Below are 16,859 nucleotides of genomic sequence, written 5' to 3'. Positions count from 1 at the left end.
TCATGAAATTACCAGAATGCCGACCAGTTTTGGTTGCTTATGGCATACGATGATCGTGGAGGAGAGTGGAAGGAAGAAGGGGAAAGAAGACCTCCGAGCCGTCATCTTGGAATCTGGGAGCAGCCAAACACTGGGCGGATAGACTAAGCTCGTCTTGACTTTTTGTCCGAGTCATAGATCTGAGAGAAGAGTGTCTCTGACAAAACCTTCACATAAGAGCGCAGGGGCATGTTTGTGATCGACACAGGCAATTAGAGAGAGAAATGGCAACCAGAGGTGCTCTCTCCATCGATGGCTTTGCGTTGGTGGTTTCGGTCCTCGTGGCAGTTCCAACAGGTTCTCTCTCCCCCTCTCTCTCGTCTGTAGAAAAGGAAAGGAGAAAAGTATTTATCAGAAATATATTACTTGATCAGAATGCAACTTTGATGGAATTGCTTGAATGAGAGTTTGTCTGCTTCCAAAACTTACCCCATGGCCACTCTGTATGACCATCTTCTTCTACATCAGATACCAATCTTCCAGTCAACTCCACTTCAGGAGAGCAATCAATCGGTGTCTGCAATCTGTCAGGAACTCCAACATCCAGGTCCTCATGGGCGTTCCCAATGAAGACCTCCAATCGCTGGCCTCCGATCCTTCTACGGCAAGTGATTGGGTCCAGAGCAACGTAGTCGGCAACTGGCCCGGCGTCACCTTCCGATACATAGCAGTGGGGAACGAGGTGATCCCGGGAGATCTGGCACGCTATGTCCTTCCTGCCATGCGCAACATCCAGAGCGCACTCTCCTCGGTTGGCCTGCAGGACCAGATCAAAGTCTCGACCGCAGTCAGCACAGGTGTCCTTGGATCATCTTATCCTCCCTCCGCCGGCGCCTTCTCTTCTGCTGCGAAGACATACCTGAGTCCCATACTGCAGTTCCTGGCGAGCAATGCAGCTCCACTCTTCGTCAACGTGTATCCTTCACCTATGCAGATAACCCGAACGAGGTCTCACTTTCCTATGCCTTGTTCACTGCCCCCGGTGTTGTAGTGCAGGACGGGCAGTTCGGCTACCGGAACCTCTTCGATGCGATCGTCGACGCAGTCCATGCAGCTATAGAGGTGGAAGGGTCGGATGTGGCGATCGTCGTGTCTGAGAGCGGCTGGCCGTCGGCAGGTGGAACTGCAGCATCTGCCAGTAATGCGAAGACGTACAACCAGAATTTGATCAAGCATGTTGGAGGAGGAACGCCGAGGAGATCGGGAAGGGCGATAGAGACTTACTTATATGAGATGTTTGATGAGAACCAGAAAGCTTCAGGAATTGAACAGAAGTTTGGCATGTTTCATCCCAATAAGCAACCTGTTTACCCTATTAGCTTCAGCTAAATCTATGCCGACGTTGATGAAGGTGTTCCTGTACATCAACAAAGTAGCAAGGCAGAATGAATGGAGAATTCTGGTTTTGGAGAAAGCTAAACAATAAATATTCATCATTGACAACATTACTTGGTCTCAGCAATCTCATTGTTTTATGCAAGAATTAGGTTCCAATAATATATTGCTCATATTCTCCTTCCCAAATTTGACTTCCTGTCTCTGGCTTTCAACTAGCACAACCAGCTACACCTATAATACAGAAAAAAAAACATTGGCCACAAGGAGGAGTAGAAACCAGTTTAAGCTTGTGTGATCGGTAGCTATCTCTCATTTTCCCCAGAGTTTTGAACAAGAACAAGGAGAATATAATGAAGCTTGTTTCTGAGAATTGTTACCACTTTCCAAATAGCTACATCCATGCAGTTGAAGAGAAAGCAGACTGTATCTCAGTTGTTATTTTATCAGACTCATTAAATTCTCTATACATAATGAGGGTTTTTCATAGGACCCAAGTGAAACCTATGAAGTGAGTTCAGATTTGCTCTACTGCTGGTGCAGGTGACTACTGGTGCATAACAGCCTTTAGAATCTCTGAGAAGATAACAAATAAGGCACCACCAGTGACAATGATTAGTGTAGACCTGCCTCCAGGTACCAGCGGGGGAGTAATTGGGGTTAGAGATGACTTTGAGTATCTCTCCGACCAAGACATTGCAGCAGGAAGCACTCCAAAGAGCACCAGAACTGGATGTAGAACAGACACTTGAAGCAGTATCTTCATTATGAATAATGCATGAGTGAATGAATAATTAGTGCTTTAGAAACCTTGTCAACATCTAAAAATGCATGAACATAGACCACTGTCAAAATCCTGGAGTAAATGTATGCCGATTACAAGACTTTAACATGATAGAAATTGCATCACAGTTTATAGGTTAGATATAAGAAGGATCCCTCAGTGAGTTGCAACAATTATAACCTAGTGTCCTTCCCAAGCACCTCCAGTTTCTTTTATATTTTTGTCATTTGATTCCCAAGATGTCAGAAAAGAAAAAAAAACAGGTTATTGGTCTAAAATTAAGGAGTCTTCCTTGAGTAACTCTAGCTAAAACTGACATTTGCCTGTTTATTCTTGTTTTCTTATCCTCATTCAACATTTCTTTTGTATATTTCATGCAGGTTTTAGGAAACAGAGAACCTGATGGAAATAACTAACACGAGGAAATTTTTTTCTTCAAGAAAGAAAATGTGTCTTTATAAACTTCCTTGCATGCTTATTACTTAGATCAACTCCAGAAAGTTGAAATAGTAGTTGCATGAGCCTTTAGTTGAAGTATGACACAGATTTAGCTGAAGTCTGAGAACTTATTGGAGAATCGAATGGCTAAAAAAAGGCTGATGGACTATAATTCTAAATTTTACTTTTTCCTCTGGAACTAGGATTTATGCATTGCATTGTCGATGTTATACTTGTGCTTGCAACACTTAAAGAAAAAAAATACAGACAGTTTACCTCCATATGTTCCTGCGAAGTCCAAAGCTTTAAAAAATATCTCTGGATCAAGCAATGACAGCACCAGTGGTGAGTTAGCAAGTATGGCAAGGGTTTACTCTGGCCACTAGGTAGTTTAAGCACTGCAAGTTTCCTGGAAGTGGCAGAAAGAAATGGCAGTTGTTTATTATGATGACAGCTCTTGACAAGTGATGTGTAAAATATCTGTGATCTCTTGCTACCCAATTTATGACTAAATAAAGAATGGATGAAGGTCAGAGTATCTACTTACAGTCGGAAACAAAGTCAGAAAGTCCAAGAACAAATCCAATGTACGATGTCGCTATTGCAAAAAATGAGAACACCTCAACAATCGGCTGTACAACACCATTTTAAGTTAAATTGTTTTCAGGCTCATACTTATTTTTGTAATACTCAGACAAAGTGATTGTAGAATAATAAGGGGACCTTATTCCAACTATTCCATTTTCATAATGTAGCTGCTGCAGTGGGTCGGTGAGGGCACCAGTTGTATCTAGATTTGGAATGGTCCCAAGAATTACAGCATCCCAAATAAGAAACAGAACAAGGGGAATAGCTGTGCCAAGAACAACTGCAGTCCTGTGATATCAAAGCCTCTGGATAATATCATATTAACAAAATCATCATGAGTAGTATAAAGTAGAAGCGGATACAAATTCAAATACTAAGAAGCAGTTTCATTTTTCTTGCCAGATTAGTAGATCTTCTTATACATAAAATTATTTTCTCTACTTCCTTTTAATTTGACAGAGAAAATGTTGTATCCTCATCTCTTATGACAATAAAAAACTTCGAAGAAAGAAGTCTACTTCAGATATGTATTTCTACGTATAAGTAAAAGCAAAAGTAAGTATGCCAGTAAACAATGCAGGAAAAAATTTATAGATATTTGTACCTTACTTTTGACAGGTCACCTTCAAGGTTTGTACAAAGAACTGGAACTACATTCTGAAATAAACAAAAAAGTCAGATTTACTCATGTCTGGTGTGTAAGTACATATGACTAGTTCGGACTTACCTGATAAACAAAAGAAAGAGCAATTATAGGTATACTTTGTGGGATTGCCTCAAAATGGGCCCGACGAAGAGATTGCCACTGCAAACCTCCAGATGCGACTCCCAACATAAATCATAGCCCAATTAATATTGAGCCATATTAGTCCTGACTTTTGAATGATAAGCTTGCTGGCATATTTTAAATCATTGTCTAAGCATTTAAATCCCATGTGTTCTGAACAAGTCAATTCAGACAACAAAAAAATTATTGTAGATGAAAATAATAAGAAAATAAAACAGCAATCATGTTATGAGGGATATAAGTACCACAAGAGATGTAAAAGACACAACGATGCCAAGCACCAGAAACCCATTTATTGCACCTATAACTCGCTGGCTGCAGTGAAACAGCAGGAATAACTTAACTTTTAAAACATAAAAAGTTAGGAAGTAAGATGATAACCCCTCAAAGTCAATACAAACTACTATGAGGCAGAACATTGTCTACTTTGAAAATGTAGTAGTGAAATTTTGAAGCAGCAACCAGTTAGGAAAGGTAGTTCGAAGGATTGTCACTCTATCCACTTATTAGACAACCATGACATGGTAGAATATTTATAATGGTCAATTTTTTAAAGAATATAGATGTTATTAGGAAATTTGACAGTAGGGAGAGGAAGTCGCAATTCCAACCACTTTTCCATAAAGCTTCTTCTGGCCTTGCATTTTGAAACTTTTTAACTAGAGAAGTTCTCTATCATGATCTCAAAACTAATCTCATTAGAATAAAATAGATCTAGAAAAACATGTCCTAAAAAAAAGTGTGAGAACATTTACTAACTTGCAAATGGCATCAACTTTTGCTCTTGAGAACAATCACAGATGCTAGCAGGATTCTACTATTAAAAATTTGTAGTTAGCATTGTGTTAAACCAAGTAACCTGACTTTCGTCATGAGACAAACTTCAATTGAAACATACCAGATAAGAAGGTCTTTGTTCTGGCTGAGAAGTGATAAGTATATTGAGACTCGAATTAGGCTCAAACAGAGTGAGAACCAGGATATAATTTTGACAAGCAGTTAAAATTATACCTCTTCCTTATCCAATTTTGAAAGAAATGTTCATTTTTGTAATTATAATGAGTATGTGCTTTATGAAATCAACTTAATCATTTATGTCTATCATCACCAAGCTGATACAAGATAGACTTGCTGACTATGTTTACTTGAATTGAAATGAGATGAACAGTTGAAAAAAGAAAGTTAACTGTACCACTGTAAGTTCTAGTATGGTACATGCTTGATAATCTAATAGCTAAATATACATATAGGTCCATATGTTCCCCTGTAGCCCTTATCATGCCAAACTAACCGAGTTGATAGAACTTTAAAATGTACAGTTCTTGAATAGGTAAAGACAAGACAGATGAATATCATAGTACTGCCATAACAAACATCTGATATACAAAAAAGGGAAAATCTCGAGAAGGAAGTTCAATTGGAGTATGATTATTCTGCAACTTATATTTTTAGTTAAACATTTATTCAATTTTTTTTCTTATAACATAAATGAAAACAGAATAAATCACTATTCCTTAGAATAAAATTTAGACGAAGAGTCTTCATACAGTGGAATGCTGAAGGTATTTGTCAAAATCTCTGAAGAGTGAGCCACATATGCAACAAGGAGTGCATAATGTATAAATATGTAGGACCAGCTGCAGAAATATACTTGAAGTCAAGACCATGAAATGGCACAGGTACAACTGTATAACAAGAAGATGAAAAGATTTAAATCTAGATAAAGATAATGCAATTGCTTTAACATATTTGATGTACTGAAGTCTGACAGTATTGTAAAATGCAATGTCAAAACATTTTAGCTTTAATATGCTTTACAATTACTAACCAAGTAAGAAAGAGTTAACCATTAATCACACTTTAGCTGTTCTCATAGAACTTAATGTTTTCTTTAGACTCAATATGCAACATAATTTTCTAATGAGCCTTGTTCCCACTTCTATAACAAATTGTGTGGACCAAGACTTCCTCCAATGGGATCCAAGATAGTTAAGCCACAGTTTACTAGCAGTGGTTTAGTTGATTCATATATCCAAGTCCTGACATATAAGGTTCTGATTTATTTGCACAGAAAGTGAGACAAAATGGCAAATTAAAGTGCATCCTATTTTTACACAATTTATAAATTACACAATCAGAAAGAGGATGTCTTGAACCTTGATTGTCTAAAATTTTCTTTTCAAAAAATATATAGTTTAGGAGAAAATGAGAAATCATTAATGTGTAAAAAATAACTAACCATATCATAACAATTTAATCTATTTTTTTACTCTGCATTTTTTGTCACACTCGGCAAGGAATATCCACGAATTCCTTTTCCCTTGGTGGATTTCTTTCATTAATTTATCTTTTTCAGTCAAATGGACCGCTTAATTATCACAATGTCCCAGCAGAACCAGATTGTAAGGCCAACACTGAATTGCAGCATGTGTTGTCAGTGGGTCCAACTCCCTTAAATACATCCTGAACAGCCCACAATGCACTAGACTGCAGAAGGCGAGTCACAAGGTTTTGTGATTCCATTTATAATGATCTTTTAGTTTAGGAACTTGTATGAAAATCAAATTATATGATGATAATTATGATAAACTGTGGCAGCCTAGGGCAACAGGCTCCTGATGATGCAGTCTAGGGAAGATCACCATATGCAACCTTACTCCTGCAACCATACCTACCCAAAAAGTTGGGACTTAGTGGCTTGTCATTGTATATCAGAAGGTACACTTCTTCATTCCTTATTTCTTTTGTTTTTCATTTCGCATTTTAGGGTCCAGAGAAAAATTATCAAGGATTTGAGTGAGAATAGGTTCATTACATATGTAATCACATCAAATATTTAAGTTAGGAATTGATTTTCTTTCCTTACTTATTATTATAATTTAAGAAAATCTTAATCTACTTCCTTGTTTGTTGATATGAATTAAGGAAATAACTAGTAAGTATTCCAAATATGATGATATCATATTTGTTAGTATATTAAATGAAAATAATTTATATTAAATAAATACGAAAATTAAAATTAATTTCCCTTAATAGAGGCTCACCTCCTCCTATTTAAAGGGAGGGATTTTTCTCCTTCGTTCCTCACCTAGTCGAGCCTGGCAGCGGAAGGAACAAGGAGTTACACCCTGTTGACAAGAGATAGGTTTCCCTACCTTTCTTGAATATAAAAGTTTTAGTTTTTATTTTGATTCTATTGAAAGTTTTGTAGTTTTAAAAATATGTATTAATTCTTTAAATATCAAAATTTTTATATTAAAGTAATCAGTTAAAGTTTTTATAATATTCTTTGACCCATGATTAAGGTTTTTATTGTAGATTTAAATATGTTCAAAATTTATATGTTTTATATGATATTTCCTAGCATTACAGTTCATCTTTAATCTTATTTGGATTAAAAATCTTGTTAGATTAAAATATATTATCTAAAATCTTGTTTGATATTCTTTGATCTAAAATTTAAAATATGTTATTTTGAATGATTTAAATTTTGACTAGAATATGTTGAAATTTTATATGTGTTGAAAGCATGATTTTTATTTGAATTTAGAAGATTATTCCTTGTATTAAAACTTATCTCCCAGTCTATCTTTTAATGTGTTATGATTTCTATTCATAGGATATTATTTCCTTGTATTAAAGTTTATCTCCTTATCTATCATTTAATGTGTTATTATATTTTTGTTCATATTGTTAATAAATTTATATTGTGGTATAAAATTAGATATTACTTAGATTGAAATTGCTCATAAGCCAGACTCAACCCATAGGTTAGGCCACAGCCCATTGGCTAGGCATAGTCAGTAGACCAGGCCTAACTCGTAGGCCAGGCCCAACCCATGGGTCAGGCCTTGGCCCGTAAGCTAACCCAGCCCAACCATCATGGGCGGTCACATGCGACGCACATGACCAGTCCATGGGCCAGGGCTGGGCCAGCTTTGTGTGATACATGCTCAGTTATGTATAATGCACATGACCAATAGATGGGCTGGCCCAATCTAGCCCAATATTATTATTGAATTTGAGCCCAAACATTAATTGAACTAAATTAGGCTCGATTAGTTTAGATCAATTCAGGGTGATTCCGAATTGATTGACTTATTCAAGTTAGTTTAACCTAAATTGAACTTAATCTAGTCCAAATTATACTAGTCTAGGGTGGTTCCAGACCAGTTAAATAAGGATTAGAGATCGGTTCAGTTAGGTCCTAGTAAATTGAGTTTAATTGGATCGATTGAACTAGAGTTCAAGTCAATTGAGAGCTAAATTGTATTATTTGATATTAATGATATTTGAAAAAAAATATTTTAAATGTGTTATTTCATCCCAATATGTACATGACCAGTGTTAGATTATGTTATTTCCCTCCCGAGAGCAGGTAGGGCGATTCCCTTTGGGGATTAGCGGGTCGTCAGACGTGGCGGTTGGACGGTTCCTCCATCCGCTGTTGGGAGGAACGTGTCCCCACTTTGGTGGGTGTGGGACACAACTCCATCCGCTGTTGGGAGTGCGATATGAGTTTGCCTCCATCCGTTGTTGGGAGAACACAAACTCATCCCGTAGGATAAAGCCTCTCCATCCGCTGTTGGGGGAGTGCAATATGAGTTTGCCTCCATCCGTTGTTGGGAGAACACAAACTCATCCTGTAGGATAAAGCCTCTCCATCCGCTGTTGGGGGAGTGCTCCTTCGGGTACTTGATATACGCCAATAGGATGATTGATTGAATTTTGATCATGTATACATTTTGAGTTGACTTTTGGGGTTCCTACTCAGTGTTAGATTATGTTATTTCATCCCAATATGTACATGACCAGTGTTAGATTATGTTATTTCCCTGCCGAGAGCAGGTAGGGCGATTCCCTTTGGGGATTAGCGGGTCGTCAGACGTGGCGGTTGGACGGTTCCTCCATCCGCTGTTGGGAGGAACGTGTCCCCACTTTGGCGGGTGTGGGACACAACTCCATCCGCTGTTGGGAGTGCGATATGAGTTTGCCTCCATCCGTTGTTGGGAGAACACAAACTCATCCCGTAGGATAAAGCCTCTCCATCCGCTGTTGGGGGAGTGCAATATGAGTTTGCCTCCATCCGTTGTTGGGAGAACACAAACTCATCCTGTAGGATAAAGCCTCTCCATCCGCTGTTGGGGGAGTGCTCCTTCGGGTACTTGATATACGCCAATGGGATGATTGATTGAATTTTGATCATGTATACATTTTGAGTTGACTTTTGGGGTTCCTACTCAGTGTTGCTGAATTTTCTTTGTTTTTGATTTTCAGAGCAGCCTCCCTCTAGTACTAAATCGGATTCCAGTGGAGAGCGGACCTTCCTCTACAGCTAGGTAAAGCCACTTGGATGATTCTTGAAGTTAACATCACTATGTTTACTTTTTTATTTATGATTCGATGAATAAATGGATTATAATAAATAAATTATAATAAATATTTATGAATGATGAATAAAATGATGTTTATCTATTTGGCCTAAATGTGTGGAAAGATATATAAAATAATAATAATAATAATCCAGGATGTGACAAAAATGCACCTCTAAGAAGGTTCCTTGATGGCGTTTTCATAACCTATAATAGAGTAGCACTAGTAATTTGCTCATTCCTTAATGTTCTATTCAAGGATTGAAATATCATACCATACTGGAGTTTCGATATTCTCTCGGTACGGTATGGTACTATATACCGAACGATATACCGTTCGATATATATATATATATATATGTAAAAAAAAATTTGACGACGTCGCCTCTATATATATATATAATCTTTTATTTATATATCTATTTATATATATATATATATTATGTATTTATTTATTATTTATAAATACAAAATACCGTCCGGTATCAAGCAGAGAATGCATGTTATTGCAGAGGCCAAAAATCCTGCTTCTTGAGTAACTGCAGGAATTTCAAGGATACCTGCACCAACCTATGGCATTATTGGAAAACTGATAAGAAACCCTACTATCTAACGATCCATTGCAGGAATGTGCAACAAGATCTCACAATGCATCATTAAAAGCATATGATAGCATCACGAACTCTTAATGAAATTTAGCATTCTAAAGAATTAAACTAGGGCCAGATGGTGCTAATCGCATTTCCCACATTGCGTTGCTAAACCTGCATTCCTCAAAATAAAAAGGAAATTTAAGCGGCAGCACAAGGGAAAATTACATACCGTGGTGCCAGCCACTAGAAGGATTCCGCTGGTGACGCTACCTGAGAGAAGCATTTGAGGGTTCTTGGACGGGACCCTCTTCATCGTGACCTGATTGAGGTTCGAGAAAAGCCTCTTGAATTCTTGCACCGATTGCTTCTGGGAGAAGCATTTGAGGGTTCTTGGACGGGACCGGGAGGGTACCGGAGGCCTTCGGATCACAGGAATGGCGAGGGAGGTCGGAGGAGGTCTTCTTAAGGGGAAAGCGAAGGCGAGTGCGGAAACATGCAGCAGAGAGGAAGAGGAGGAAGAAGCAGCTGAGATCGATGCCATCACTCCTCCCCACTCTTTCTGTGGAGAGGGGAGGGTTTGTTCGGATTAAGAGCAAAAGCGAGACCAAAGGATCAACGGTCGACCGATGAGCTCGTTTGTTCGTTCTTGGCCGCACTGCCGCCAAGAGAGATTTGGAAACGTTTCTCAAACCAATTCTTGTTTCCAAAACGTTTTTAGGGCTTGGCCTGCGTCAGAAAACGTTTTCTAGTCGGTTCTTAGTTCTCAACCAACTTAGGGATGTGAATTATACGTATGGGTACGAGTATTCTCTACTTGACAGGATGGAAGAAATAAATAAGGATAAGGATATTTTATATTAAGAATGGATAGAACACCCCGTCTTTGTACAGATGTTAAGCTCAAATACTAAATGGGCTTTTGTTGTTCAAGTTAGATTGATTAAATCTCGATAATTATGATTTAATTAAAAATTATTTGATTTAATTAAATCAAATAAAATATCTTCTCGTTCGATAAGAATAACTCTTCCCTATAGCCTCATGCATAATCCTTAATACTGAGCGGCTTTGTTTAACTTTGTCTTCGTCAATCCTTCTGAATCCTTACCTAATATTTTATTTGTTTACTAGCAATAAGGATCGAAATAAACTTTGGGTATTATTATCGATTTGATTATTGAACTCTTGACCACTGTATCATTTCTTTGATAGCAATAGTTACCGTAATCAATTTTCTTATTTAGCTTGACCGAGGCTTGTTCCTTTAATTTCATCGATCTTGCATATAAAAGAATTGGTAATCTAACTCGTTACTCCTTCCTTACTTATTTGGTTTAAGAATGAACAAAGAGGTAGCCTTCTTTTTACATGTTCGCATTCTTATATCGTTGTTATGCATTAGGTGCATTACATTTTCTATACCTTTGCTCTACCTATCAGACTCAAATTCTTTCAATTGCAAATGGTTAAAATAATAAACAAAGACTTAGTTGATTTTATCTAAGTTATGGTAATCTAAATTATGAATTTATATGATAATTACACAATATAAATTTATAAATCTGAAATGACAAAACTATAGGCCTTATACATATTGTGCAAAACATAAATAAAATCAAAAGACGCAAACATATACAAGCATTACATGGAATATTATGTTTATAGTTTTGTCCATGATATTCTCCCTCATTTATTTCTTTGATATCTTTGTCAAAGCCTTTGCAAACACTACATCTCTTCAACGTTATTGAATCTGTAATCTTCTACTCTAATTACAATGCACCTCTTGGCTCTCAACTATTCTCTATCATTATTGTTGAGTAATCAAACTTTGATTTGTCACGTTGCTCCAACTCGCTAATGACTTTAACTCTAGTGTGAGGTCGATCAAGTTGTGCTGATATTTGTTGGTTCATACGGATCCTTTGGATAAAGAAAAATATCTTGTTATGCACTAGTCTTTCAAACGTTTCATGCTACTTGAACTAGTCGAATGCCTATTTAAGCTCTAACGAGTACCACCTCGAGTTTTTGAGGTATTTCCTTTATAAAATTTATCCATTAATTTTGCTTATACTTAGTTTCATCTTCGAGTAGGTTCACATCACTTTCCCTTTCAATTATTATTCTATTAGAAAATAAAATAGATAATCTACTCTCGGTAGAACTGATCACCATTTGTGAGAATTGAACACTTGTTGTCTTCCATTAAGTTTCTTGAAAGATTTTTTGAACATATATAGAGATCTTCTGTTAGATAAATAAAAGAACTAAAGTTCTCAGTTTTGTCTATTCTTTAAGAGTTGAGAAGATAAAAGTTATTTAACTTTACTTACCTCCTTGAGAGTTATACTTTATACATTAAGTTGGCTACTAGTCGTCGCCTGCTCTTTACTCACACTTTTGAAGCACCTGAAGTGTCTACATTTCTTGTATTGAGTTAGCTATTATGATTCACCTCCTCAGTGTTATCAAACTTTTGAAATACAAAAAGTTCTGTCCAAAAAGGAGCAAAATTTTATCCCAACTTAGAGCAAGTCTCTAATAGTTTTAATCATATTTAGAATTGTATCATCTTCTCTATCATTTTTGTCGCTTAATTCTTTAAGTAAAAAAGGTATAGTACCATGTACTATCTACTTCATTCCTTAATCAAGCACTCTTGTATCAATCTGAAGTTTCTTACATTCGATTATTTGAATGAGAAGCCCTTTGACATGAGTCTTACAAAATTCTCTAGCCTCTACCATTTAGTCTTGTCTCAATAGTTGAAGTTTGTCTTTACATTCTCCATCTCCTCGGTCTCTTTCATGACCAAGTACTCTCCCTTTATAAGAACAAGGGATTAATGATCCCGCATCTGCGATTCCATAGTACTACCATGCTCACAGCCATATTATCTGTCACATTGCATCGACATCCCTTTTTTCATGATCAGTAGATCTACCTATTGTGATAGTGTAATACTTCTTTGAGTCTACCTTCATTCTAATCGACGTTTGATTTTGGATAGCTAAGTCCTTTTGAACTTATTATCGCTTTCTCGTTCTTTTCGATCACCTACTTCAACACCTCTATGTTCTCGAGTAGTTCTCCTTGATCGATGAAAAGATATACTGCAATTCTCATGCATGGCCTCTGCCATCATATTATAGGGCTCGTGTCAATTTTTTTCTCCTTTACATCCTTAGTAACAACGTTACTTACTCGATTTTATCCTTTAACTTGTCAGGCTCCCTTAAGCGAATATGTGCTTTAGAGTAGTCCAACTCTTCAACTGCTCTAATCATACCTTTGTATGATCAAGTCTTCCTATGAGACTCATTAATATTTGTATTTAGAATTTTTCCTCAATGGTATACAGCTCTCATATGCTGATGACAAAGGTTTTTTATCTGATATAAATTTCAATTCACGCATGGAAGACTCGACTCTATGGTATCATGATATTCACTCCTTAAATCAATAACCCTTTTGTTATTATGTTGTTCATCGAAGTGAAGCTCACAATAACTCACAATCATATTTCTGTATGATCAAGTTTCTCATGGGACTTCTCCCATATATGTCATATTGCTTCCAACTATATCATCATGATTTGCTACACCATATCACCTTACAGTGACATATTTATTATATTCTGATCTTTGTGGGATGAACATAGATTGTGATCTCTCAATGTATTGTCTTTACTAGCACATCTAGGGCTTTTGCCACCTTCAATTATGTTTTCTCTTTTGATAATTGACCTTCATCCACTCACTCTCAAGTTATACATGAATGAAGCATAGCTCTAGGACATTCCATTGCCCAATAGCTCTTGAAGTCCATTTACCTCGCTGAAATTAATGGGCCATTATATGGATCCTAAGCCCCTGCCCCCAGCACAATCTTCGTTATGTACCGCTTCCTTCGTAATAACTCAAATTGTAGCACTATAATATATTATTTAAGATTATCTACCTCCACATTCTTTTGTCTTGTATTAAGGCCTTTTGACCCTAATTTATTCTACAAGTTGAGTTGTTTTAGTTCTTCTATCAAATGCTTCATTAAGATACGGTGCACGTGCCCCAAAGCTTCCATCAACTTTAGTACAATGCAAACTGAGTTTTTTCCATCAGAACTAGGGACCCATGGAACAATATGATCTTACTCTTACCTTCGCAAGAGTTCATATCCTTAATCTTTATCTAAGAAAAGCTTCATGCATTCACTTCATGATTTGTCTTCTATGTGAACTCCCTTCATATAGCTTAGGCACTTCACCAAGTTCCACCCAAATTATTCAACTTCTCGATTTGCATTGAGTTGATGGTGGCTCTTATACCCATCATTCTATGGGTCCATCTTCTATTGAGTTTGATTTTCATATTGACTCTAAGTGTGTCTTCGTTTAGTGTTGCATTGGGTTGCTTCCCCACTTGATCTCGTAATGCATCAACCAATACATTATCTTATACGAGATCTTGTGACAACTCCTCATCACTCACTCAATCCGTTGAGTTTTATGGATATGTTATCCTGAGATACCCCATCTCAACATGTGTGGTCCGTTGCATATGATTTTCCCTTTAAAAAATCGAGACTTATCCCTCCTGGATATTTGTCAAGTTGGAGTAACTTTCCTCTTTATATCTTTTCCTCTGTAAGCTTCGGAGATCGTCATCCCCTCGAACTACTCTGCTTTGCTGAACAAATTATGTATTATTCGAACCCTATGAATACACTTATTAGATTATGACTCTTCATTAATACAACCCTCATTGTGTCTCTCAAGGCCTAGCAATATATTGAACATGCTACATACTTTAGTATTCTATGGATGTGTCTTTCCTATATTGAAAAGAAAGTTTTAATGATCCATGGTACTAAATTTTAATTGCCTTGGGATGGTCACGGATGATCAATCATCTGTATACAAGCCTTTGCATGAGTACTGAATTCTTTGAGTTAGCAATTCCTCTCACTTTTATAAGCTTTGCATAATTCTTTCGGGTGCCAAGCAACCCATCCATTCTTGCACTGTCTCATCCTTTAATAAGCACTACCATTTGCTATGAACACCATCAAGTTTAGTAGCTCATATCGAGCCATAACCCTGTTGAATCTCATATTTTGATGATGAAACCAATCGATAAGTGTTTATGTTTTAATTTATGTTTTGAGTGATACAAGATGCTTCGATCAAGACGAGACAATTAAAGCAGGAAGAATCATGTTGTGTTGGAGGAAAATATGTTAGAAGATTGGACGTCGGACCGGTGGATCGGTCGATGTATCGACAGAAGGCTTCGGGTCGCAGATTTGGGCATTGGGCCAAGAAGAGCGGGTATTGCGCCAAGGATATCAGAGTTACGGAGTCAACTGGCCGATTGGGCAATAGGCCGCAAAAGAGGACGATGCGCCAAAGAATCGGACAAAGCGTCGAGGGACCAATGACATGCCAGACAACTTGATTAATGCTAGTATTAATTATCTAGATTGAAGTATATTTTTACATATGCAGGATTAACTAAGACAGTAAGGCATGTAGCAAAATGAAGTCCCGGAGTCAAGATCGAGATCACGTTGGGAGTTTGAGAGTTCGTCAGAAGTCCAAATGTTCGTCAGAAGTTCTGGGGGAACCAACCGAGAAGTCTTAGAGCTTGCCAGAGAAGCTCGTCGAAACTCGCCAATAAGATCGTCGTGAAGTCCAGGAGCTTGTCGGGAGTCCGCCGGAACATTGTTGAGATATTGTTGGAAGATCATCGGAAGCTCGCCCGAAGAATAGACATAGGGACTTGTTTAGCTTAGCAAATGTCTTAGGATTTCGTAGTTAGCAAATAATTGGGCTTAGATTTGGGCCAACCCAATTAGGGGCCATCTAGGCCCATATAAGAACTGTGTTGGACCCAATAAGAGGTCCAAATAGTGCCCCAAGAAGTCTCACCGTCGTGGAACAGTCTTCGATATTGTGTCGGGTGGTGGTACCGCCCCTAGTAAGGTGCTAGGCGGTGGTACCACCTAGCACAGCATCCCAGGTGGTGGTACTGCCTAGACCCCCAGGCGGTGGTACCGCTAGATTGGGCGATGGTACCGCCCAGTGTAGTGTCAGTGTCAGACTGACACTGGGCGGTGGTACCGCCCGTGCCTAGGGAACCTGGGATGAGATGTTTTTAGGCTCCAAGTTTGAATCAACTTGAAGCCTATAAATACCCCTCTCATCCCTGGTTAAAGCACATAAGCATAGAGAGTCTAAAAGCAAAGAAACGCTGCTGTAATCTCTTTAGATATTCCCTCCTCCAAGTCTAAGTGTTAGAATTCTGTTTAAGAGAAGAGAGTGAGTGCTTGTAAGGGTTATCTCCTAAACCCGATAAAAGGAGAAGAGGGGTGTAAAAGGTGGTTGGTCTTCGCCTATTGAAAGAAGACCGTTAGTGGATGCCGGTGGCCTCGACGGAAAAGGAATCGGAGGAGTGGATGTAGGTCACGACGACCGAACCACTATAAACTACCATGTTCTCTGGTTTGCATTTCATTCTTGCTATTACCTTACTGCAAACTTCCTTAAGTGCTTACTATCTTCAATTCATTTATGAACGTGTTTCAAGTTAAGATCTTTACGAAAATGTTTCTTCGAAATCGGTTTTATCGTATAAAAGTTTTTGAAGACGTAGTTTTTACCGCTGCACAAATTCACACCCCCCCCCTTTTAGTGCTGACCCCTGATCCCAACAAGCTCGAACAAAGCCATCCCTACTTTTTATGCAACGTGTTCTTCCCAGTTCACTTGTCCTCATGGTACCTCTTGCACAAAGGGTTGGCCAATTCTATGAATGTCAATCTCGGATGCCCACTCCTCTAAGTAACTCTTTTCGTTACATCTCAATGCTCGTTTTTCTCAAGCAATCACATATGCTAGTTGCCCTCCATGTAGCCCCATG

General features: G+C 37.8%; 2 protein-coding genes across 2 annotated transcripts; one reads left to right on the top strand and one right to left on the bottom strand.

Annotated features, from left to right (window-relative positions):
- The first annotated feature begins 53 nt into the window (after positions 1 to 53).
- Positions 54 to 1,501, top strand: LOC103995338 (glucan endo-1,3-beta-glucosidase). Its single transcript, XM_009415906.3, is given in 4 exon segments — positions 54 to 336; positions 508 to 558; positions 561 to 959; positions 962 to 1,501. Coding segments are annotated over 4 exon segments (930 nt in total). The 5' UTR covers positions 54 to 263; the 3' UTR covers positions 1,369 to 1,501.
- A 200-nt stretch (positions 1,502 to 1,701) lies between these two features.
- On the bottom strand, positions 1,702 to 10,548 carry LOC103995339 (uncharacterized). The gene is given in 11 exon segments (XM_065123339.1): positions 1,702 to 2,103; positions 2,873 to 2,944; positions 2,947 to 2,994; positions 3,144 to 3,229; positions 3,326 to 3,472; positions 3,789 to 3,841; positions 3,912 to 4,015; positions 4,219 to 4,286; positions 5,519 to 5,608; positions 9,813 to 9,913; positions 10,166 to 10,548. Coding segments are annotated over 11 exon segments (1,263 nt in total). The 5' UTR covers positions 10,478 to 10,548; the 3' UTR covers positions 1,702 to 1,921.
- Between the last annotated feature and the right edge of the window lie 6,311 nt (positions 10,549 to 16,859).

Source organism: Musa acuminata, chromosome BXJ2-8 (genome assembly GCF_036884655.1).
Source record: "Musa acuminata AAA Group cultivar baxijiao chromosome BXJ2-8, Cavendish_Baxijiao_AAA, whole genome shotgun sequence".
NCBI lineage: Eukaryota > Viridiplantae > Streptophyta > Magnoliopsida > Zingiberales > Musaceae > Musa > Musa acuminata.
The sequence above is the reverse complement of the archived record's forward strand: the minus strand, read 5'-3'. Positions and strand labels throughout refer to the sequence as shown.